General features: G+C 45.4%; 1 protein-coding gene across 1 annotated transcript in view; it reads left to right on the forward strand.

The window, feature by feature from the left end:
* The first annotated feature begins 887 nt into the window (after window positions 1-887).
* Window positions 888-23,556, forward strand: part of HS6ST1 (heparan sulfate 6-O-sulfotransferase 1) — a 195,278-nt gene continuing 172,609 nt past the window's right edge. The window contains exon 1 of the mRNA XM_035132774.3: window positions 888-3,023. Within this exon, the coding sequence (XP_034988665.1) occupies window positions 2,506-3,023 (518 nt within the window). The 5' untranslated portion in view covers window positions 888-2,505. The remainder of the gene's footprint in view (window positions 3,024-23,556) is intronic.

The following is a 23,556-nucleotide window of genomic DNA, read 5'->3' on the forward strand; positions in this document are numbered from 1 at the left end:
AAAGGATTACTGTGGCTGATGTGAAGGGGGCAGTTACATTTGGAAAGGAGGGGAAGCTTGTTTATCATGAAAATTCTCTTGCTGCTTGTGTTTTCCCTTGCAGAAGTAAAGACATTAACAAAACAGCAACAAGATTCCCTCTTTAGATGGCCAAGTTAAAAGGCAGTTATTTAAAGGCGTTCCTTGAAGTGGTAAATGCAGACATAGAATGAATCAGAGAGACATTTCAAGTCTTATCCAGCAATTGTAGCTGTGTGGCTCCGGCAGTGTAATCTTCTACATGTCTACTCATAAATGGGCCTCATTGAGTTCAGCGGGGCTTACTCTCAAGTAAGCGAGAATTGTTGCTAAGAATTCTCATGATTTGGCTGTTCTTTGGTGAGAGATGCAGAACCTCTGTCCCTTCCAGATTTTGTTGGATCACAGCTCCCATCACCCCCAACAATTGGTCATGCTCTCTGGGGCTGATGAGAGTTGGGAGTCCAAAAATTATGTGGGGGGAAATACCTGGAAAACCATCCCTGACCTAGTGATACTGGCTGAACATGAGGAAGGCAAAATCAGAGACAGTCTTTTAGGATCATCTGTATACTTGGCTTCGGCCCAGTATACATGAAGGACTGTCTCCACCTCCATTGTTCTGCCTGTACACTAAGGTCCAGCTCCAAGGGCCTTCTGGCAGTTCCCTCACTGTGAGAAGTGAAGTTACAGGGAAGCAGGCAGCGGGGCTTCTCGGTAGTGGCGCCCGCCCTTTGGAAAACGCCCTCCCATCAGATGTCAAGGAAATAAACAAATATCAGACTTTTAGAAGACATCTGAAGGCAGCCCTGTTTAGGGAAGTTTTTAATGTTTGATGCTTTATTGTATTTTTAATATTTTGTTGGAAGCTGTCCAGAGCGGCTGGGGAAACCCAGCCAGATGGGCGGGGTATAAATAATATCTTCTTCTTCTTCTTCTTCTTCTTCTTCTTCTTCTTCTTCTTCTTCTTCTTCTTCTTCTTCTTCTTCTTCTTCTTCTTCTTCTTCTTCTTGCAATTGAGCTGTCTCTAGATGGAATCACGAAACTCCTACAAACACAGACATGAGAATTTCCATGTTCGCTGCCGCTCATGGCTGTAGAGAAAATTCAGGTGCTAGCGGGCACTCCCAAGGGCTCCGAAAAAGAGGCTTGTTATGAAGAAGTCTGAATGACGTTTAAAGCCCCACCATTTAGCTGCCTACCTCAATATTGTATTTTAACTTAAAAATAGAAAAGTCATTTCTGAGAATATTTCGCCACAACTGGTTCTCAAATTGCTTTCCAAAACCAGACAGCAGTAGGGCAGCCACTTTTATTCTTTCCGCTGCGGCTCCTGCGCCTTTTACTATTCCCACAGCAAGCAGAAACTAAGAGGCCACTCTTTGCCCGGCGCTGGACCTTGGTGCAAGCGGGAAACCGCACCTGTTGAATTTCTGCCGATTCCGTTCAACTGTTCAAGAGGAGGAGGTGAGGGAAGCCAAGAAGCCACTGAAACAGGAACCTGCAGGCTCTGGGTTGGAGAGACACAAGCTTTTGGCTTGAAAACTTAATGCCCCCTTTTTCTTTCTTACGGGGTGGTGGTGGTGGTGGAAGGAGGTCGGGAAAGCTCCCTTGAGAGAGCCACCTTCGAACGCGAGCGCCCCTCAAGGCTCGAGCCGCCCCGCTCAGTGCGCTTCCCCATTGGCGGAAGGCGAAAGAGGAAGTGAAAGAGCCTAGAAAGAACCAGGAGGGAAATACTGTAACAAAATTATCCTGCGGGCGGGCCCTCGCAACTCGGGAGCCTCCAGAAACGCTGCCTTTGCGGCGTGCCTATGTGTTGCTGCCGCCGCGGCTGCTCTGCCTCTCTCCGCCAGCGCGCGCCTGGAGCGGCGAGCGGAGCGCGAGGAGGAGGCGGCGCTGTGCATGCTGGGCTCAGAGCGCGGCGGCGGGGCTTTGCCCTAGGAAGCGAGGCAGGAAGGACTTGAACTAGCGTGCAGCCGCCTCAGCCCGCCCTGCCTCCGCGAGACCCCGAAGGCGCTGCGCGCCCGTCGCCGGCGCCCGGCTCGCCTCGGCCGGATCGGAGCCGCGGCCAGGAGCGGCAGGAGGCAGAGTCCCGAAGGCAGAGGCGGGACGGGGCTGCGAGGGAGGCGGAACCGGGGGAGGGGGGTCGACCCTGGGAGCCTCTCTCTTTCTCTATCTCCGCCGCCCCCCCTCCCCGGTGGCTGATCGCCGCTTGGCAGGAGGAAGCCCCCCCTGGCTGCGGATCTGACTGAAGGGGGGCCGGGCGGGGAGGGAGGGAGGGAGGAAGGAAAGGGGTGGGAATCCCTCGCCCTCCGCGCTCTCTTCGGGGCACACGGCGCTTTTTCGTCGTGGTTTCGTGGGGCTTCTTCGGAGCCGGGAAGCGGACGAAAGAGGAGCCGACGTCGCCAGTGGCGCCTCCGCCAGCAGCAGCAGCTCCCGCAGCAGCCGCTCTCCCGCCGCCTCCCCCTGGCCGGGAGATGGTGACATATGAAGCGCGCTGGAAGGACCATGGTTGAGCGGAACAGCAAGTTCCTGCTGATCGTGGCGGGCTCGGTGTGCTTCATGCTCATCCTGTACCAGTATGTGGGGCCGGGGCTGAGCCTGGGCTCGCCGAGCCTCCGCTCCTACCAGGACGAGCTGGACCTGTTCCCCACGCCGGATCCGCACTACGTGAAGAAGTACTACTTCCCCGTGCGGGAGCTGGAGCGCCAGCTCGCCTTCGACATGAAGGGCGACGACGTGATCGTGTTCCTGCACATCCAGAAGACGGGCGGCACCACCTTCGGCCGCCACCTGGTGCAGAACGTGCGCCTCGAGGTGCCCTGCGACTGCCGGCCCGGGCAGAAGAAGTGCACCTGCTACCGGCCCAACCGCAGGGAGACCTGGCTCTTCTCGCGCTTCTCCACCGGCTGGAGCTGCGGGCTGCACGCCGACTGGACCGAGCTCACCAACTGCGTGCCGGGAGTGCTGGACAAGCGGGAGAGCGCCGCCGCCAAAACGCCCAGGTGAGCAGCAGCAGGAGGGGGCAGGAGGGGAGCCTGGCGCGCAAATGTCTCGCTCTCCCGGCGCCGGGAGCTTAAACCTCCTTGTTTACTTTAATTGCCGGTTCTGTTCCCCACTCGTTTATCCTCGCAGCAACCCTGCGAGGTAGGCTAGGGCCCCAACTTCACTACTGATTTCGCAAGTGGGTGTTCTCTCTCTCTCTGACGTGCTAACCACTGGGCCTGATTGGATCTCCTGGACCGGGGTTCCAGAGTGTGTGTGTCATTCCCATAGCCTGTTTATATGTTATTGGTTGTACTCAAGCAGACTGTGATGGTAAGCCAGATCACACGTGGCTTGGCTGTTCCTTCACCGAACAGTCAGACTTGGGAACTTGCATTTATTGCACTTGCTGCTCAGCCTGTTTCTGGGGTAGTTTTGGTGATGAGGCAGAAAATAACAAGAGAGTTGCAAGTTGGGCACATGCAGCCTAATCGACTCTGTTCACCTGGCCCCTGTCAAGATGCCAGCTTAGTCCTGTGGAATTGTCCTCAGAGCAGATCCCCTTCATCAATAGGGGCACCACTCTGTCCCCCCCCCCACCCACACTTGTGCACCTTTAATTAATGCAGAATTTAGCAGCTGATGTTGGGGGGGGGGGAAGTACTGCACCTGTGGAATTTCTGCCCATAGTAAAGCTGTTAAATCTGCAACAGAAGCCAGGGCAGAAAGGTGTCAGCCCTATCTGCAGCAACCTGCCCGCCTTCATATTGTGCTCATGCTGAACCATCCCTCTACCTCGTAATAACAATCTCTCCTTATACCAAAACCGCTTGCTACTCCTTTCCTTCCCTGCTCTGTACTCTCCAGAGCATGCCTTCCCCCACAGACCTTAACTGGACTTGACTATTTTAAATATTGGAGTTATGATATTGGAATATCCCTCCCAGCGCCATCTACATTTGCAGGCTGGCTTGAGAGAAAGAGCCTCTGAGTATGAGCAGAGTACCTTGAATTGCAACGGTGATGTGCAGGTTAAAGAAACAATTAATAAACAAAATGCCCCCTCATTCCCCTTAACAGCCTTTCACTCCCCATTTGGGGATAGGGAGCAGAATGTTTGAAACAGATTGTGTACTCCTCAAGCAATTTTGAGACCTGGGGTTTTCCAGTTCGCAGATGAATCTCTGCATCTCTCCCAGCACGTGTTGAGCAGATACCTCCACATGCCCACACCACCCCAATGCTGCAGCATATAGTATTACTCCGGACCTTGCACCCTGCTCAGCACCGACCTCTTTCCCTCCTCTGCAGCCTGCACCTCACAGCCTTGACCTTTCTGACTGCTTAGCCCACCTATAGGAGGCACACCACAAGGGCCATTGATCTCCTGGCCATTGTACTTCACATGTCAAGTATCTGAACAGTGTTTCTGCTCGTTGCCCCTTTCTCATACTATCCTAAGTGTTGTCCTGTAGCCCTACATATCCTACCCTTACTAGTAGCATTTTTCTCTCCTGTAGTCTCCCATCTATACAGGGCCGGCTCTAGGTAAAGTCCTGGTGGCGCGGGGCGCCAGGGCGTCGGGCTGGCAGGTGGGGTGCTGCGTGGCAAAGCCGTGCGGAAGCCATGCTGCGTGCTATGAGGGCGGGGGCACTGGAGCGATCTCTGCGCCTCAGCGCCAGGGCGCCCGACCTTCTCGAGAGTGCCCTGCATCTATATATACTGCACAGAGTGCATTGTTCAAAGAATGCTCCGCATTCCTGCTTGTGTGCCCTTGTCCTGGACTGTGTCCCTAAGAACTTCTTTCTCAGGCTTAGACTGCCCTGCTGTTCATTCTTCCTTTCCCCCAAACCTGTGGACATACCCGCTTGTTTAGCCTGTGAGCCCTGATCCTCCTTTTTAGATGGCACAAATTTGCCTTGTTGCAAAGCATCATTTCTTCCTCATCTGGTTGCCTACCCCTTTTCTTGCCATGTGTACTTGAACCCAGTACTTCCACATGGCAACCACCGAAAGGCTTCTTCCTGTGATTGCTTTTCCTTTCTCTTCCTTTCTCCTAGATTAGTGGGGTTGGGGGTTGGGGGGGGGGAACAAAAAAAACAGGACAGCTGAACACCAGCCTTTTGGAAGCAAGGAAAGTTGTCACTAGACATGCGTCTCATTCCGCTGCCCTGCTTCCCACTCTTCATATCCTAACTTAAACAAATAAATAAATGTCCCCTGCTCCTCTCAGTTAATATCTCTTGGCCTTTCCTGATCTTCAAAACCGGCTGTATTTCTTTAAATCATTTAGAGATGCTTCAAATTCCTTCCTCTGTAATTTTAATATGTTGGAGTCTCATTCAAAGAGCTATTGTTCCCTCCGTTGTCTTACCTAGTGGATGTAAATCATCGATTGTTACTACCCTTTAGAGCCTTTTGTTCCAAAGTTTAGCTCCCATAGCTCTGCAGGATTTTATGTTCACATTTGTTAATGCCATGTGCTGTGCATGTATATTGTTAATATCCTTTATAATCCTTGCAGTGAGTAGGCAGCCTTGGAAGGCAGAACCTTGTATTCTCCCCCCCCCCCTTCACTGCTGCTATGCTCATTTCTTTCTTTTCTCTTTTTGCTCTGTTTCGGTTGGACTTGCTCGTCATGCAGTGCTGCATGCAGTTATCAATTATGTCTATTGATTCTGTTGTTCTTCCTAGCTTTTTAACTCATCTTGGTGGATTTCGTCATTAATCGCTCTCACCCTGCCTCATGCAGGCTGACGCAGGACTTATCAAATCAGGGAACTTCTCCCAGAAGGGCCAAACCCATTTAGGTTTCTTTTCTGGGAAGACAGACATGTGTAAACACTTACAAACAAAGCCCTTCCATGTTTACTATATTGACATTTGGTCCAGAGCTGTGATGTCGGAAAATACCTTGCAAAGTTAAAATGGTAGAATGTTTATGTTCATGGGGCTTTTGTGTTTAAAGAAAAAAAGAAGAAAAATCTGACCTTTGACTCTCAGCTAGCAAATCATTAACCTTGCATAAAGACCAGCACACAGATTTATGGGTGAATTTTGTGGCATGTCTCCTTTCCTTGAATTAAAACTTAGATGCTAATGCTAAAATGGGTTTATATTTTGTTGGATCAATAACAAGCTGGGATAGTGAGAGCAAGAGCTTTGCTATGTGATTGCTGGGGTAGCAGTGACCACTAAATTTACTTGTATTGGCTGAGTGGTCTGTTCTTTTGGGAAGTGAATCCTAGAGAATCCAGAAGTGCTTTTCTTAAGGCTGCGTTTGTGATGAACTTTGTAATGCAAATATTTTTTGGATTTGTAATGACTCTAGGTTTGGGGTGCCCCCCCCCCCCGTATCTGATTCTAGTAGCGGTTAGCAACTATCCTTTTTTTTAAAAAAAATAACAAGCTGATCTCAGTGAGTTAAGTGATGAGCATGGATAGGACAATAGCCTCAAACTGAGGTTGTGTAAAAGAGAAAATGTTATTCTGCAGCATACAAATTCTGATGTTTGGTTTTGGCCTCTGGCTTAGTTTGCTTATTTTTTGTCTGCTTGATGGTGCCCTGCTAAGGTTGAGGAAGTTCTTGATGTTCAGCCATGAAGGGCTTCTGGTGATGAGGAGGTTTAGCAATCAGCTGCTTATAACCTTTCTCTATTAATATCCAATGTTCTGGCCATTCATTAACTGTGTACAGGGGAATGTTTTTGATAATGATAAACAAGAGCTGCTGGCCTGACTTTGTAATATTGTCCTATCACACAGGCCTATTGTGCTGCAGTCCATTTTAGCATGTCCACAGAAAGATAACATTTCTTCCCCGCTTGTAATGAAATCTGGCTTCATAAACAAGAGCTGTTTATGTAAAACCACTGGTGGAGCGCATTTCCTTTGTTGGGATAGAAAAGGGATTCATTCTTGCATTATTTCCACTACAGTGGTGACTGTATCACTTCATTTCCCCCCTCTGAATAATGTATTTAGGGTAATGGAACAGCCTCTGCTTTTCACGTCTGGCGCACGTTACAGAGCCTGCTGAGAGCAGCGAAATGCGTTGGGTGATACCTTTTGTTGGACTCACTTTCTTGGCTCAAGTATGTGGAAGGTCCTGAGATTCACAGAGCTCACCCTGTCAAAATTGGGCTCCAACATTTTTTATTTGAAAACAGCAGCCGACAGAGCCATTATTTCAGATCCATTTCACTTGGAAGGATTTTGTCTGCAATCCCAAATATGTATATCAGGAAGGAAGCTCCTTGCAATGGTGCTCAGCTTTTTGAAAAAATGCATAGGATCAGGTTGTCAGTTGCTTAATAGCATAGGCCTGTACATGTCTACTCAGAAGTAAGTCTCATGTAGTTCAGAAGCCTTTACTCCCATCTTAACAGGGGTATAGGACTGCGGCCTAAACAACTTATCCCCAAATGCACCTATTAGGATTACCAATTTGAATTGATATACCGGTAGTCTCTTCCATTCTGTAATTTTCTACTTGCTAATGTTCTCTTTCCAGTTGTTGCATCAGAGCTGTAAGTGTAGGAAAGCTGTCTGTTTGTTTAGAGCCTTTTTAAAAAAAGAAAAAGAAAAGAAAAGGTGCTTGAGTTTCTCTAATGCACCCTGCTAGTGTCTTACAGGCATTCTTGAAGGTCGTTCAGCAGTGCTCATAAATACATACAAATCATCAGCTAAAAGATTGTTAACCTTGTAAGCTGTGCCATTTCAGCACTGCTAAGTGCATTCTTCCACTACAATCTGTAGCCTGGTACAGTACATGTATGGAATGCAATGGCTCTTGTTGCTTTCCTGCTCCACCAATGAAACCAGGGCCCTTCCTTCCTTCCTTCCTTCCTTCCTTCCTTCCTTCCTTCCTTCCTTCCTTCCTTCCTTCCTTCCTTCCTTCCTTTTTACAAAGGAATCATAAATTGCTTCCTTCATTTCCTCATGTCTCTCTTACGCCATCATGCTAAATCTAGTTCTGTGCGTTCAAATGCATTGTTGTGTTTAGCTTATGATCCCTTTTCCTGAGGAACATCAGAGCAAAAATGACACACGTGTGCATAAACCCGTCACGCTGTGGAAGAAGCCCTTTCATGACAGAGGCGGTGTATGCACCACAGGCTTAAAGCACATGACTTCCCCCAAAAGACTCCTGGGAACTATGGTTTGTTAAGGCTGCTGGGAATTGTCGCTCTGTGAGGTTTTCAGGATTCTTTGGGCAGGAGCCACCTTACAAGCCCAGGCAGTGCAACATCAAATACCACCCATGTGCTTTTAAGTATGTGTACACAGTCATCGACGTGGGTGGTGCCGTGGGTTAAACCATAGAGCCTAGGGCTTGCCGATCAGAAGGTCGGCGGTTCGAATCCCCGCGACGGGGTGAGCTCCCATTGCTCGGTCCCAGCTCCTGCCAACCTAACAATTCAAAAGCATGTCAAAGTGCAAGTAGATAAATAGGTACCGCTACAGTGGGAAGGTAAATGGCATTTCTGTGTGCTGCGCTGGTTCGCCAGAAGTGGCTTTGTCATGCTGGTCACATGACCTGCAAGCTGTACGCCGGCTCCCTCAGCCAATAATGCGAGATGAGCGCTGCAACCCCAGAGTCGGTCATGACTGGACCTAATGGTCAGGGGTCCCTTTACCTTTTTTACGCAGTCATCGAGGAGGATGAAATGTGCCTCAATGAAGTGATAGGTGGATATCTGTGTTTTATTACTGATAATTCAAAAAGGAACGCCACCATCAAGGAACTGCCGTGCACAGGATTGTAATGTTTAACTTGGGAGTGAGAGCCACTGAATTCAGTGCAACTTACTTCCAAGTAAGTGTAGGATCGCAGCCAAATGCAGTTAGCACATTTCGCTGCATACAGATGCAGGTCCCTGTTACGTGTTTATTGATGGACAAACTGGTCATTTATCTGGAGTTGTATAATTAGTCTTTCTCTCTTTTCCCCGTCCATGCAATTATCCTGTTCCACTTCAGGGTGGGGAAGTAGCACTCTGGGTAAGGGTGTGTCAACCCTTTCCTACTCTGAAAATTCCGCCTCCTGAACGAGTTACTCATGGCATGGGAGGAGATGGAGACAAACGGCAACCTGGTGTATATTTTTGTTTTGAAGCTTGCAACCTTTTTAACCATTTTAATACAAGCATCATGTTGGTGTGGAAGGCCTGCTGCAGTTGCTACTGCACACATAACTATCTCTTTCTTTTTCATATTTCTTTCTGTGGAATGCCCTCCCACCAGAGGTCAAAGAGAACAACAATTACCAGACCTTTAGAAGGCATCTTAAGGCAGCCCTGTTTAGGGAAGCTTTTAATGTTTGATGGATTTCTGTATTTTAATGTTTTGTTGGAAGCCACCCAGAGTGGCTGGGGGAACCCGGCCAGATGGGCGGGGTATAGATAATAAATAATTCTTCTTCTTCTTCTTCTTCTTCTTCTTCTTCTTCTTCTTCTTCTTCTTCTTCTTCTTCTTCTTCTTCTTCTTCTTCTTCTTCTTCTTATTCTATATCTTTCCTCCCACACCCTCTATTTCTCTGCCTCCTCCCTCCTCCCCAAATTGACTTCTTTTTTTAAAAATAAGCTTCATTTGGAGGCTTACTTAATCTCTGTTTTGTGTGCACATTCATGTGAGTGTGTCACTGAACTCTTACCTGCTGAGCTTTTCATTTGACTTTGTCACTGCTTGCAAAACTGTTAGGAACACCCCTCCTGTGACCACAATCTAAAATAATAATGATAAAAAACCCTCTGCTATCAAGTGGCCTGCTTGATTGTTTCTTAAATTCAGGGAACCTGCCCTCAAGGATCTGGGGAAAATAGATCTCTCTGTGCCTTTTTCCTCCTCTTTCTTTCTCTATTTTGGCTTAACTTTCATTTAATAGATCAATGAGATGACTTCTCTAGCATCTCTGGCAAGCTATTTTTAGCTTTTTAAGCTTTAAAAGAAACAACAGGGCCCTAATAGTGTGGTGGCTTTTGTTTGCTTGTTGTGTTGTGGGCTTTCACAGCTTGGTACCATTTCTTCCTCCCTCGCTGTAGATTTGGCATATCCATTGTGTGCCCATTTGGAAATGCCAGTGGCATCTTGCCAAGAGGCAGACTGACTTGAAATGTTTCACATAAATACATTTGAATTTGGGTGTAAAAGGCTGAGAGCCCATCCTATGCTTCACAATGGCAGAGTAGAGAAATATCTCCCTGATCAACAAAACACCCAACTTATTCAGATCCTTTGGTGCTAGAGGTCACCCGGAGGGCATTTGGAGGTGGTCCATGGCCTTGATATAGGTAAAAGGTAAACGTAAAGGACCCCTGGACAGTTCAGTCAAAGGCAACTATGGGGTGTTGTGCTCATCTCGCTTCAGCCCGAGCGAGCCAGCGTTTGTCTGGGTCATGTGGCCAGCTTTACTGAACCACTACTGGCACACGGAGGACCGTGACGAGTGGCAGAGCGCACAGAAACGCCATTTACTTTCCGCCACAGCGGTACCTATTTATCTACTTGCTCTGGTGTGCTTTCAAACTGCTAGGTTGGCAGAAGCTGGGACAGAGCAACGGGAGCTCACTCCGTCATGCAGATTCGAACCGCTGACCTTCCGATTGGCAAGCCCAAGAGACTCAGTGGTTTAGACCACAGCACCACTCGCATCCCTTGATATAACATCCAGCTAGTCCTACAAACGTGTAGTCTCTGTTCTCTGGAATGCTCTCCCCATTCAGCTCCACCTGGCACCTTCATTGACTTATTTTTGGCACCAGGTAAAGACTTCACATTTCCCTCAGGCCTTTGATGGACCAAGCTGATTCAGTGCACTGTCAAAACTTACTATGGGTGGGGAGTTCAGGGGTTGGTATGTTATATGAATGATTTTTCCTAGGGTATAATGTTATTTACATTTATGCTTTTAAATGTAAGTTGCTTGGATACCTTTTAGGTAACAAGCAACTAATAAGTTTAATTAAGTATATCATATCACAAAGTACCATATCATTTCTGCCGTGTACTAAGAAACACCATTATCCCATCTAGCTCAGTATGGTTTAATGCCTGGCAGTTGTCCTCCAGAGATTCTGTCAAAGAGAGATCTTTCCCAGTGTCCCTTCAACCCATCTGCTGCTGCCTCTATCCACCCATAGAATTGCCTGCTCCCATTTCACCAGCTGGTGAAATACCACTGCCACCACCACTGACAAGCCCCTCCCAACCTGCCGCTTGAGGCAAGGAGCTCATTTTAGCCAACTCTGTCTTGATGCCTGCATGTCTGAGTCTGAAGTGCTACTTTATTGCCTTCCTAAGATTGAGGGACGCGGGTGTTGCCGATCAGAAGGTCGGCGGTTCAAATCCCTGCGACGGGGTGAGCTCCCGTTGTTCGGTCCCAGCTCTTGTCCACCTAGCAGTTAGAAAGCACATCAAAGTGCAAGTACCGTAGATAAATAGGTACCGCTCCGGCGGGAAGGTAAACGGCGTTTCCGTGCACTGCTCTGGTTCGCCAGAAGCGGCTGCTGGCCACATGACCCGGAAACTGTATGCTGGCCAATAACGCGAGATGAGCGCCGCAACCCCAGAGTTGTTCGCGACTGGACCTAACAGTCAGGGGTCCCTTTACCTTTTTTTTTTTTAAGATTGAGGCACAGGTGACCCCGGACAGCCCTTTGGGATTATCACCGCTACAGGCAGCAATTGTTCTAGGTGCGTCTGATATGTGCGTGAACACAACTGCACACTTCACACTGAACCCTGAAGTGACCTGATAACATCATAAAAAGCCTTGGGGCTGTGTTTGCAAGCTTTGTGAATGTGTGTTGTGATTATATTAGGGCTGCTATACGTCCGGATCTTAGGCAAGTAAATTGAAAAATCATGTTTTTTGGCATTTTTATTAAAAAAAAAGCCCAACAATTTTTGGGGTGTCCTGGCAAGCCGGAACATAACCCCCACGTAAATTGTACTTTGCTGTTAGGTAGTGACTGCATAGATGGCTTGCCAGTTCTTCATTAAATGAAGTATTTAGGTGGGTTCCTAAGAAAGCTTTTAGAATAGCACAGAATGTAAACTCCTAATATATACACCATCTCAGGCTGCCGTCTGCGTACATGAACCTCCCAGTAAGCCCCACTGAGAACAGGGGGGCTGAATTCTGCGTAAATATGTACTGTTTGCTTGCACTGCACTTTTAAGCGTTATCTCTCACATGTTCCCTAAGAGCTCTTAAGGGCACTTCCTATAAATGAAAGTTCAAATCCTTTGCAAGGATAGAATAATATCAGGAACTTACATGGTTAGAGTTGTTTTTTTTCTATGGGGAAATGGTCAAGACTAGGGCTGATTGAAAGGTTCAACCTCCTCCATAGGGACAAATACTCCTCACAGGAGGAGAAGGGCTTGAAAACAGCTCTCAGTGTGAATGTTGCTTTTTGAACGGAGAGTCCATACTGGCACCAACAATTTCACGAATGCGCAGGGCTGATCCCAAGACTCCTTTGGAGCTCGGTGTTCGTACGGCAGGCCACTTTCCAAACATTATGCTCGTCATTTGGAGTGCTGCCATCAAAAGTGCTTTTTACGGCGCTCCCTTCCCAGGAGAGCTTTAATGTTTAATGTTGTGTAGCACATAGAGTGTATAGCAGGGGTGGGAAATTCCAGCCCATGAGCCCGCTAGGACCCCCCCCTGAACTGTGAGGCCATTTCGACCAAACCACGTCCACCTCTCCTATACCTGATGCCATATATGACGTCAGGTGTTCAGCTGGTAAAAACACGGCACAGGCAAAAGGGAGTTTGCAGGTGCCCTCTGCAAAGCACCCCACAAGATAGCACTTGGAAAGGGACCCTGCAAGATCCCTGTGGGCAAAGACGGTCACCTGATGTCATTGTGATGTCAGGTGGGTGGCCAGATCAAGTCCCCCATCCCTATAGAGGCCTGGGCTTGAATTGTTCTTCAGCCATGGAGCTCCCTAGCTGCCCCTGGACCTGCCTCCTAGCTCAGCTAATTCCCCAGCATTAGGGAAGTTATTGTATGCTGCCTTGATCTGCTGCAAGAGAAGGTATGGTGATTTTTTATAAAAAATGTAAGAAATCTATCTATCTATCTATCTATCTATCTATCTATCTATCTATCTATCTATCATCTATCTCATCTGCAAGCTACTTAATTTTCTATTGGTTTTAACTTATAGGAGGTGGGATGATTTTCTGTGTTTCTGCTGCTCCAGAAGACAATTGAGCACAGCAATTCTCTTCTTTGTGGACTTCTTTGCTTGCCTGCTTTTAATTTCTTGTCCGGATAGTTTACTTCTGAGTAAACCTGTATAGGACTGCACTGTCCCTGATTTTCCCTGTCACTTGTGATACCAGCCTTAACTTACTTACACTATAGCTGTTCGTGTTTGTAAGCAGAGTAGACATTGTTACCATGACTTTTGTCTTGTTTCAATGCTCCCTCCATTAGCAATAACATCCAATTTCTTATAGGAAAACCATTTTGTAAAGCAAACAGCATTTTAATTCATTTAGTTCTGAAGAAGTGTGCATGCACACGAAAGCTCATACCAAAATAAAAACTTAGTTGGTCTTTAAGGTGCTACTGAAGGAATTTTTTTATTTTACTTCGACCCAGACCAACACGGCTACCTACCTGTAACCATTTTAATTCAAGTTATTTAATTCAATTTACTGTATTTGTTGCTCTCTCTCCGACTGAAGAAGCTTCAAAGCTGTATTTGTTATCATGTATTTTCAATTTTAAAATACTGTGTGCTAACACTAAAATGTTAATCAGAAAATAATCAGTTGCAAAATAATAAAATATCCTTTCACACCCAAAAATCAAATCAGCCAGTGTAATAAGTTGTTTTTTTACCCTTCTGTTGCAGGAATCAGAATTTCTTCTTTTAACTGGTGTATTGTAGCGTCTTAGAGACTGAGGGCAGATTCACAGCATACATTTTAAGCAAGTGACTCCTCACATTACCTTGGGATCTGTAAATTCCCTCTCACAGAGCTACAGTTCCCAGCATCCTCAACAAACTACAGTTTCCAGGATTTCCTGGGAGAAGACATGTACTCTATATGTATGGTGTGAATCTGCCCTGAGTTATGAATCGAGAATTCACCTGTCTAGATCTCAGAATTGCCATGAACTTACCAAGTGGCCGTAGGAAAGATGTTGTGTCTCAGCCTCAGTCCCCTCATTTGGTGGGGAAAAAATATATAGACTTTTAATTGCATGGTCGCTGTAAGTATAACAGTTACCGTGTTTCTCCTAAAATAAGACACGTCTTATATTTATTTTTCCTCCCAAAAAACACACCACGGCTTATTTTCAGGGGATGTCTTTTTTTTTTTTGGTGTCTTTGCGGAGGGGGGAGAGACGGAGCGAGGCGAAACGGTGTGTGTGTGTGTGCAGAGCACAGACTGCCCACCTCGCGGGGGTAACCTCCTGCTGCTGCACCTGGGTAAGGAAAAGGGGACTTCTCCCTCGCACGCACGCACGCACAAGAGCACCAGAAGAGTGCTCTTCGCGCTGCACTGTGCTCCCCGAAGCGGCAGCACGAAGAGCCCGGTGAGAGGCAGCTGCGGCTGCAGGTGAAGCCCGGGATCTGCCTGGGCGACTGGGGGCGAACGCACTGAGCGCTGCGGCGGTAGCGAAGAGGCGCCCGATCAGCTGAGAAGCGCTCCCCGAAGCGGCTCCCACCCCCGGCTTATTTTCGGGGGATGTCTTATATTTATTCTACTAATTAAAAGCCTGGCATGGCTTATTTTTGAGGACCGTCTTATTTTAGGAGAAACACGGTAGATGATCCAGGTGAAACACTTTGAAATGCTTGAAAGCGCTATACAAATGTATTCTTACTGCCTCTTGGGGGCCTACTTGAAAAATATGTGTCACGTTTGTCTTTTGGAAACCTTCTCCCTTAGATCATAATCAAAGCAATGTTCAAATCCCTTTTCCGTGGAGGATTTTTTTTTATAAGGCTTAACTACATGAGATGTTCCTTTTCCCTGGAAATGGTTGTGGGGCTCTTCTCGTCCTGTTCTTAATTGAAAGGTGCTCTGCTTTTCACAACCCAAGCATCTCAGAGCATATTCTTTAGAGCTTCTGCTCAGTAACTATTTCCTCTGGGACCACTGAGCATTACAAAGTGCTCGCCGGTACCCTTAAGGGAATTATGATCAGAAGCAATAATGCAGCGAGGCTTCGGAAGGTGGATGGAGGAGACAAGCAACTTTTGAAGATGAACCCTGCAGGGTGTTCTCAAAATCCAGAGCTGGCAGGTGAGAATGGATGGGAGACTTAATGTCTAGCCACACGTAAGATCTCTTTATTTTATTCTTTATTCATGGTATTCTTATACGTCACCCAATAACAGAAAGTTCTTTGGGCAGCTTGCAAGAAATAAGTATAGAAACAGTTTAAATACAAAATAAACTCAGATGCAACATAAATCCAAGCAGAAAAACAAAAAGCACCACGAACCCAAATTTAAAATAAAGGTTCACCTGGCACTGAGAAGCCTGTCTTAGACAAACCTCTCTAGGGCTATAACTCGGTGGTAGATCATCTGCTTTGCATGTAGAAGGTCCCAGGTTCAATCCCTGGCATCTGCAGCTATAGCTGGGAAAGACTCCTGCCAGGAATTCTGAAGAGCTGCTTGCCAGTCAGTGTAAACAATTCTGAGCCAGATAGATCAATGCATCTAACTCAGTATAAGGCAGCTTCCTATGTTCCTGTGAATATAGGAATTGGGATGCCACAACCTATCTGTGGTGGTTCCCTGCCCCCACTTCATTTGGCAGTTTCTTTGTCTTACATTCCTTTTAATCACAGCCCCTTGATTTCTGCCAGAATTGTTGACTTCTCAAGCTCTGTTTTACCTTGAGTTAATGCTAAGTTCATCTTAAAAGCTGAGAACACCTTTTTAAAAAGCAATTCTTTGCAATTGCCTGTCATCTTTAAGAAGAAAACGGTGATTTGCAATTAGTGATTTTTATGCTAACACCACAGCATGTTGCATAACTCTTCTCTACCTTATGAACCAGTGATTCTTGATGATGCTTTGCCATGGATTACATCACCAGCATTTTCTTCAGTGCATTCTGAGAGTTTAAAAACCTCTCTTTCTTTTTTGCAAGCTTTTAACAGTGCATACACCAAGAGATATTGATATTCTCCTTTTAGAAAAAGTGCTTGCATTAGCAAACAGCCCATGTATGTATGTTAACTGATGATGGAAGTAATGTGAGCTTCAGCATGGTCACTAAAATGCTCTTCAGATAAATGCATGGTGTGCCTCCATTTCCTCTTGCTCTGGTCAGACATGCATAAATGAAGCTCCAGAAATTATATCCCATTTATGTACTGCCCATCCTGAGAGATAGAATGGAGTCAAACACTTTGAGAACCTTCTCAAGAGCCAAATAATTTTTGGTATTTTACTCAGCACCAGAAAGGTTTGGATTCTCCCTGCTTCCCTGGATCATAAATGTCATGGTGGAATCTCATTCTGCAGCCTGAAAATTGATAGTCAATGCAAATTTGACTTGATAGTCTTAAAGTAGAGGTTGCCTACATTGTGCCCAGGGGATTTTCCACAGGTTGTGAATTCTCTCTCTGTGTGTGTGTTTGGTGCTATTCGCAAATGTGTCCCCAGATCCAAAAAGATGTGTGACCCCTGTCTTAAGATATTACTATAGAATGAGTTATTGTGGCTGTTCTTCAGCATCTGCCTCAAAGAATATCATCTTCAATGGGAAATGGTCTCATGTAGATGGAACCCCTGAGTGAGATTTGCATGCATCTTGTATTTTATTTTCATCTCTAAGTGCTTTTGATCTCAGCCATCCACCATCAACAACTTTCCTGCTCCAACCAAACCTTGTAAATAAAGTATTGGTTGAGGGGGTGGCTCTTGTCTATGGTCCATTTTTCCTTTCAGCAATGATTACTGTTAGGATATCAATGACAGCATTGACAGTATTGGGGTAAGAGGGTGGGAGAGAGATCAATGTTGCATTTCTGAGACAAATTGCAGTAGATTGCTGACTCGTCCATTCTTAACTATCTTCTGCTTTTCCTAATGGAGACACTGGACAGACTAGGAGTAGAAGCATTAAAGTACAATCATAATCAGTCAACAGTTCTTCCTGTTAACACACTTGAAATCAGAAAAGACAGGATTAATTTTCTGCTTTCCTCCTCCACTCGCTGGACTTTTAAAGCTTCCTTTAAAGAGGCTTTGCCAAAGTAAAGTGGTATATACAAGTTGTGTTGCTGTGCAAGAAAAAAGAATAAATGGCTTTTATCCTGTCTAATGCTGTAGCTATCTGCTGAAATGAATAACTGCCTCAAAGAAAACATGTTCCGTGCCCCTTGCCAAAAGCTAAAGCTTCTGGAAACTTCTGGAATTTTGGGGGGGGGGGTAGCCTGCAAAAAGCTTTCTTTTCAACTAAATGGCCAACTCATGGAGTTGCTTGCACATTATTTGAACTCTGACATTGACTGTTAGGCAAGTATGGATTTTGTAGCCAATGAGAGTGGGTTTCCTTGTTCTAAGTGTGAAGGACCATAATAAGCAAGTCAGGTAAGTTCTCACGTGCAAGTAATACATTACCAATCTGACTTTGTTTTGCTTTTTTGGTGATACACAGATGATGAATAATATTTGGCAGATCTGCAACACACGCTGAAATTAGATAAAAGCAGCACAATGCATGTAGCAGCATGGGAGAAAGGAGGCTAAGCAATATGAGGATGTGTGCTTTCCATTTATGCCAAAGACAGTCTCACAGTCCATATCACTGTGTGATGGACCAGTTTCAAACCCAGTAAACTAAACAAGAGGTAGGCAGCACTGATCTGTATCTGACCTATCAAGGCTCTCTCTGGCTCTTGCAGCACAAATCATTCGATGTAATTTCAGTGTTTGTATTGTTTTCTACCTCCCAAGAGGAATCGAAAAGCTGCTAACAATAGCATACTGGAAAGAATCCAATAATCATGAAAAGCCACAACACAACTGGTAAATGTAATACAACATTTAATTCATAAAATGTCAAGGCTTAGACCTTAAGTTGACAACTCCCGTTCCAGCTATAGCCTTCCACATGCCAATTACAAGGGTTGCCCATCTTCTAGGAGTAGCTTTTCAGGGGTTTGTGGGGGGGAACGATAGGTGGGAAAGACATTGTGTTCATGGGACAAAAGGTGGGATCTAATAAATCCCTACAATAGAGGCATTTCAATAAAATAAGAGGTTCTCCTGCATCGTGGTGAGACTAGGTGGCCTCCACGTCTCGGAACACAATATTTATTCTTAATTATTGTTCACATTTATGAGTTGTCTGTTAACTTAGTCCTCAAGGGGACCAACTATACTTAGTGAACAAAAAATTGGAATACAAATTAAATAACATCAAATCAGATATAATGCATCAGCCCCAAAATGATACAAATATTTAAAAAGTACAACCAATAGCTTCAGCCAAATATATACCGGTACACTCTTCTGCCAGGTGGCGCTGTGGTTAAACCACTGAGCCTAGGGCTTGCTGATCAGAAGGTCGGCGGTTCGAATCCCTGTGACGGGGTGAGCTCCCGTTGCTTGGTCCCAGCTCCTGCCAACCTAGCAGTTCGAAAGCACGTCAAAATGCAAGTAGATAAATAGGAACCGCTACAGCGGGAAGGTAAACGGCGTTTCCGTGTGCTGCTCTGGTTCGCCAGAAGTGGCTTTGTCATGCTGGCCACATGACCTGGAAGCTATACGCCGGCTCCCTCGGCCAATAATGTGAGATGAGCGCGCAACCCCAGAGTCGGTCTCGACTGGACCTAATGGTCAGGGGTTCCTTTACCTTACCTTCTGCCCCCTACCTAGTTTACTGAGGCTATAATCCTATAAACACTAATTTAGAAGCCCCAGTCATGTGCATAGGGTTGCATGATTGCATTGTAAGACTTTAATCCTATGCAAACTTCCCTGGGAATAAGCCCCACGAGAAACAGTGGGATCTACTTCCAAGTAAACATGGGGAGGAACTGTTAAGAAGCTGCTTAGTTTCCTCCTTAATCTCTAGATTTCAGGAATGGGAGAGGAGGGCTGGAGCAAGACTGGATTCAAGCCAGATGTTGAGTACCATAGAGGCAGACATTCAACAGAACTCTGGGTTGTCCTAGTACCTCCCACTCTGCTGGGAAGACACAGAATTGACAGAATCTTGTGAAAGAGTCTTATCCAGCTGTCATCTGCAATTTCCTCAGATGTGCGCAGTGGCACACTTTGACTCTGTGGAACTCTTTGTGCTGTTGAAGCTGACAGTTCTCTTGTTCCTAACTGAGAACAGGTTGGGTGGGGGTTGTGGAAGAGAGAGGGGGGCACAGCGAGTCCTTTCCTCGCCCCCATGATTCTCATTGGAAATGTGTTGCTAACTGACTTGATTTTGCTGCTTTCTGTAAGTACATTGCAGAAGTTGGTAAGTGTTCCTTTCATCTGAGTAAGTCATACTCAGAGTTGACCCACTGAAATAATGGACTTAAAATCCATGGGCTTACTCTGAGTGCTGCTTAGTTGGGTACAACCCATAGAGTTCAGCAAATCACAGAATGCCAGAACTGCTTGTGAGACATGGTTTAGACTTTCCCTGCTCACCCCTTGGATTTATTCTCCCTCCCTAGGGATTTGCTGAACCCCACAGCTTCCATGTTCCAGATGAGTATTGTACAATGGGGATGTGCTTATTTGATCTGAGAGGCAATGTGAGTTGAGAAGTGCCTTGCAGATGGTTAGCAACTTTTAACACTCTCCACATTAATCTTTCAACTGACTTCTTGCCCCTCTCCCCCCTCAAAAAAAAAATACTCAACACCACCAAGTAATTTGTCTTGCAGTGGTTGGCCTTGGAACACAACTCATTCATTTAATTTTTTGTCTCTCTTGCTTTTATCTCTGCTGAGAAAAAAATAGGAGTAAACCCACCCAGTGCTTTCCCACAAGGACTTGGAGGTGTGGTTTAAAAGAACTACAGAGAATGAACTTCTATATGGAGTTCAAAGGAAGTCTTAACAACCAGGCCTTTGTTTCAATTTGCTTCCTGAACTTGGGTATAAAGTACTGTACTTCCTGGCTCTGTAGTTGTGGCGTTGGCCATTAGTCACGTTTAAGTAGATTATAAGCGGAAAGAGATGGTTTGCTTGCATATAACGCTATGAGAACTTGCGTCATTTTCAACAGAGGTCCACAAGAATGCTGAGCTGATCTCAGCAATATTTGATGTTAAAGGGGTTCTTTGTCCATGTAAAGAATGAGCAAGGATGCTATGCATGGTCCTCTAGTGCTACCGGTAGTCTGTTCAGAAGGTCTTACCAACCAAGGTCTTAAGTCTTCCACTTTTGTAGACAATGCATTAAGGAAATCAGAGGGTGTGGTATGAAGGGAGAGAAAGCTGCAGTTCCTGTCTCTTAAGTTTTCTGGAATCAGCTTGGGGCAAAAGTGTCTCTAGCTCAACCACCTTCTCCCTGTCTGAAGCTCTGGTATGGGGAAGTGCAAAACAGTGTTTGCTGTCCTAAGGTTACATTCTATGAGCCATGTATGTGTCAGATCTGGCAAATAATTTTTTCTCAGCATTTTTTTAATGAGTCTCTTTTGGCAGAAAGGAAGAGAATTAATCAAATTTGACTGCTAAATTTTTATATAAAATGTGTGTTTCCTGGAGAGGGGTGGGATCCTGTATGTATGAGTTGAGATTCCTGCATTGCAGGGGGTTGCAGTAGATGGCTCTCAGGGTCCCTTCCAACTTAAAAAGCTGACCTTAAGGGTGATGGGATCGGTGCCACTGCAGTTTAAATTGCTTTTGTTTGCATATTGAAGCCATGACTGCCTTAACAAGAAGCATAGCTGCCAAGTTATCCCTTTTTTAAAGGGATTTTCCCTTATGCTGAATAGGCTTCCTCGCGAGAAAAGGGAAAACTTGGCAGCTATGACAAGAAGGCAAAGGAACACATCCTTCTGAAGTCTTTCCCCACTGAAACACCAGTGTGGTTGGGTGAGCCAAAGCGAGGAGGTACCCGCTCCCCCCCCCAAAAAAAACCTCCATAAATGTTGGGAGTTTCTCTCTCTCTGCTTGTTTGACATAAAACTTAACACAGTTCTAGATTCCCCTGGCACTCTGTTGTGAGAGAGTTGTCCACCTTGGCTTTGCCTTACTCAAAAGAAACTGGCTGCATTGCACTTCTATAACCTTTGGGTTTTAGAGAGCAACAGAGTGTGTGTGGGGATTTTTTTTAAAAAAATACATTTTGCAAACTCGTTGCAAGCCAGGCAGATTTTGTGATGCATGACAGCAGTTGCCTCTTGATGAGCCCAGGGCATATGTGCAATTGCATTTTGCCAGTTTTGTGATTTGGGAAAGCACCCATGGGATCATTAGTATTAGCACATCTCAAACAGAAATGGGCCACTTCCTTACAGCAACAGCACAGAGATTTTCTTGAAAAACACCAGTGCAAGGATTGGCTTGGTTTAGGCTTATTTTCAATTACATCTCTCTCTTCCTGTTGATCATTTAAAATACAAAAATAACCTCTTAACATGGATAAAATAGATTTTGGTCAGACAGAATTTTTATTTCCCTTGAAGCCAATCTGCTGATTGGTTTCTTGGGAGAGAGAGAAGCTGAACGCTCTGGTCGGATTTTGAATGCAAGTTGCTTCCTGTTACTATTCTTAAGAACTGGGTTTGTAACCAGATCAGGTACCCATTTAATACGCTGTTCAAAGCGCCACCGATTTCCAGAGCAAGATTGTTTTTTGCCCCTGCCCACCTCCTCCAGTTGTTCACACTAACAAAATCAAAAACTGCAGACACAGGCCCAAGTCTTATAAATACAGTCGGACAGGCAGAGAAGATGGAATTTGGTTGGTTGGCATTCAGCCAGCAAAGCTAACCAACCCTACTGTAGGATTTGCAGCGCTCACACAAAAAAAGTGGGGGGCGGGATTTGGTTTCAGTACAGTATCTTTATATCTTTGCAAAGTAACCCATCTGTAGCTAACTTTGCCTTTCATATACTGTACTGTACTCTTGAAAAAGGAAAAACACAAGAAGCCTTTAGGTCTGGTCCTAGTTGTTGACCCTCAGATGGAGAACTCACAGTAGTGGGGCTTGTTGTGTCTGGTCCTTCTGTTCCAGCAGATGAAGTGTCTCAGTTTTTGAAACCCGGATTGTACATTGAGGTCAGGGAATAAAATAAAGGATTCTCACCTCCCTCCCCACTCCTGTCACATTTTGTTGTTCCAGTACAAAACCCTTTCCAAAAACCAATGTGATACTTTTCATGACTACTCTAGAAGATGTTGTTTCCCCCCCACCCCACCCCTCTCTCACACACACAGAGAAATTATGAAGAATGCAGGGTGGATAAAAATTGATTTTAAAATGCAGTTTAAAAAATGAAGTGACATTTTATATTAAGTCACTTAAAAGACTTGATTGAAAATGAAATCTGAATTGAATAAAAACATAATGAATTCTACGCTTATCTTTTTCAACTGAATAGAATTAACGCCTGCTTTCCTATGCAACAGGACAAAATGGAGAAAATGTTTTATTTGTGAGGTCAAGTACTGTAAATATGTTACAAAAGGTCTCTTATTGTGCAACATTATTGCAAACTATAAATATTTATGTCTATAACAAAACAGTTTGAGCATTTATTTTCTGTCTCATAGCGAAACACTTTTTTGCCCAGTGCTAACTTTACTTTAGGGAGTTCTGAGCAATTAGGCCATAGTTCAGTACAGTGGTACCTCGGGTAATAGACGCTTCAGGTTACAGACTCTGCTAACCCAGAAATAGTACCTCGGGTTAATAACTTTGCTTCAGGATGAGAACAGAAATCACACAGCCGCGGCACGGCAGCAGCGGGAGGCCCCATTAGCTAAAGTGGTACCTCAGGTTAAGAACAGTTTCAGGTTAAGAACGGACGTCCGGAACGAATTAAGTTCTTAACCAGAGGTACCACTGTATGGTGTGTGTGGTCTCTGCATTCTATCCTTGCACATGCCCTTTTCTAAAAGAGAATATCCTCCATTTTTCAGCATCTGTCAGATCCTGAGAGCAGTTTAGTAGGCTTACCAAAAGTAAAGATTTCTTTTTCTCCTATGTACAGTGTGTCTTGGGGCTGGGAGGTGCTGATGGAGCAGTAGTAAAGTGAACAGCAGTTGGCAGATGCTACATTTTTCCTGTGAGTATCTCAATTCAGACTTCATGCCAAAACATAGTTGAGAATGCTTAACTTAGAATTTGGCTGATGTCTAAATGGATGGACCATGATTTGTGATCAGTCAGAAATCCAGAAACTATGGCATGAAGCAGGTTTGCAAACCACCCTGAGACCTCTGGGTATAGGGCAGTATATAAATGCAATTAATCATCATCATCATCATCATCTGGCTGAATTGACAAGCCATATTGACCATAGTCACTGCGCCTCAGAAATGCACACAAACAAACAAACAAACAAAACCCAGCAGTTGCATATACTATGTCTGGCTTTTCT

Source organism: Zootoca vivipara, chromosome 5 (genome assembly GCF_965207765.1).
Source record: "Zootoca vivipara chromosome 5, rZooViv2.hap1.1, whole genome shotgun sequence".
NCBI lineage: Eukaryota > Metazoa > Chordata > Lepidosauria > Squamata > Lacertidae > Zootoca > Zootoca vivipara.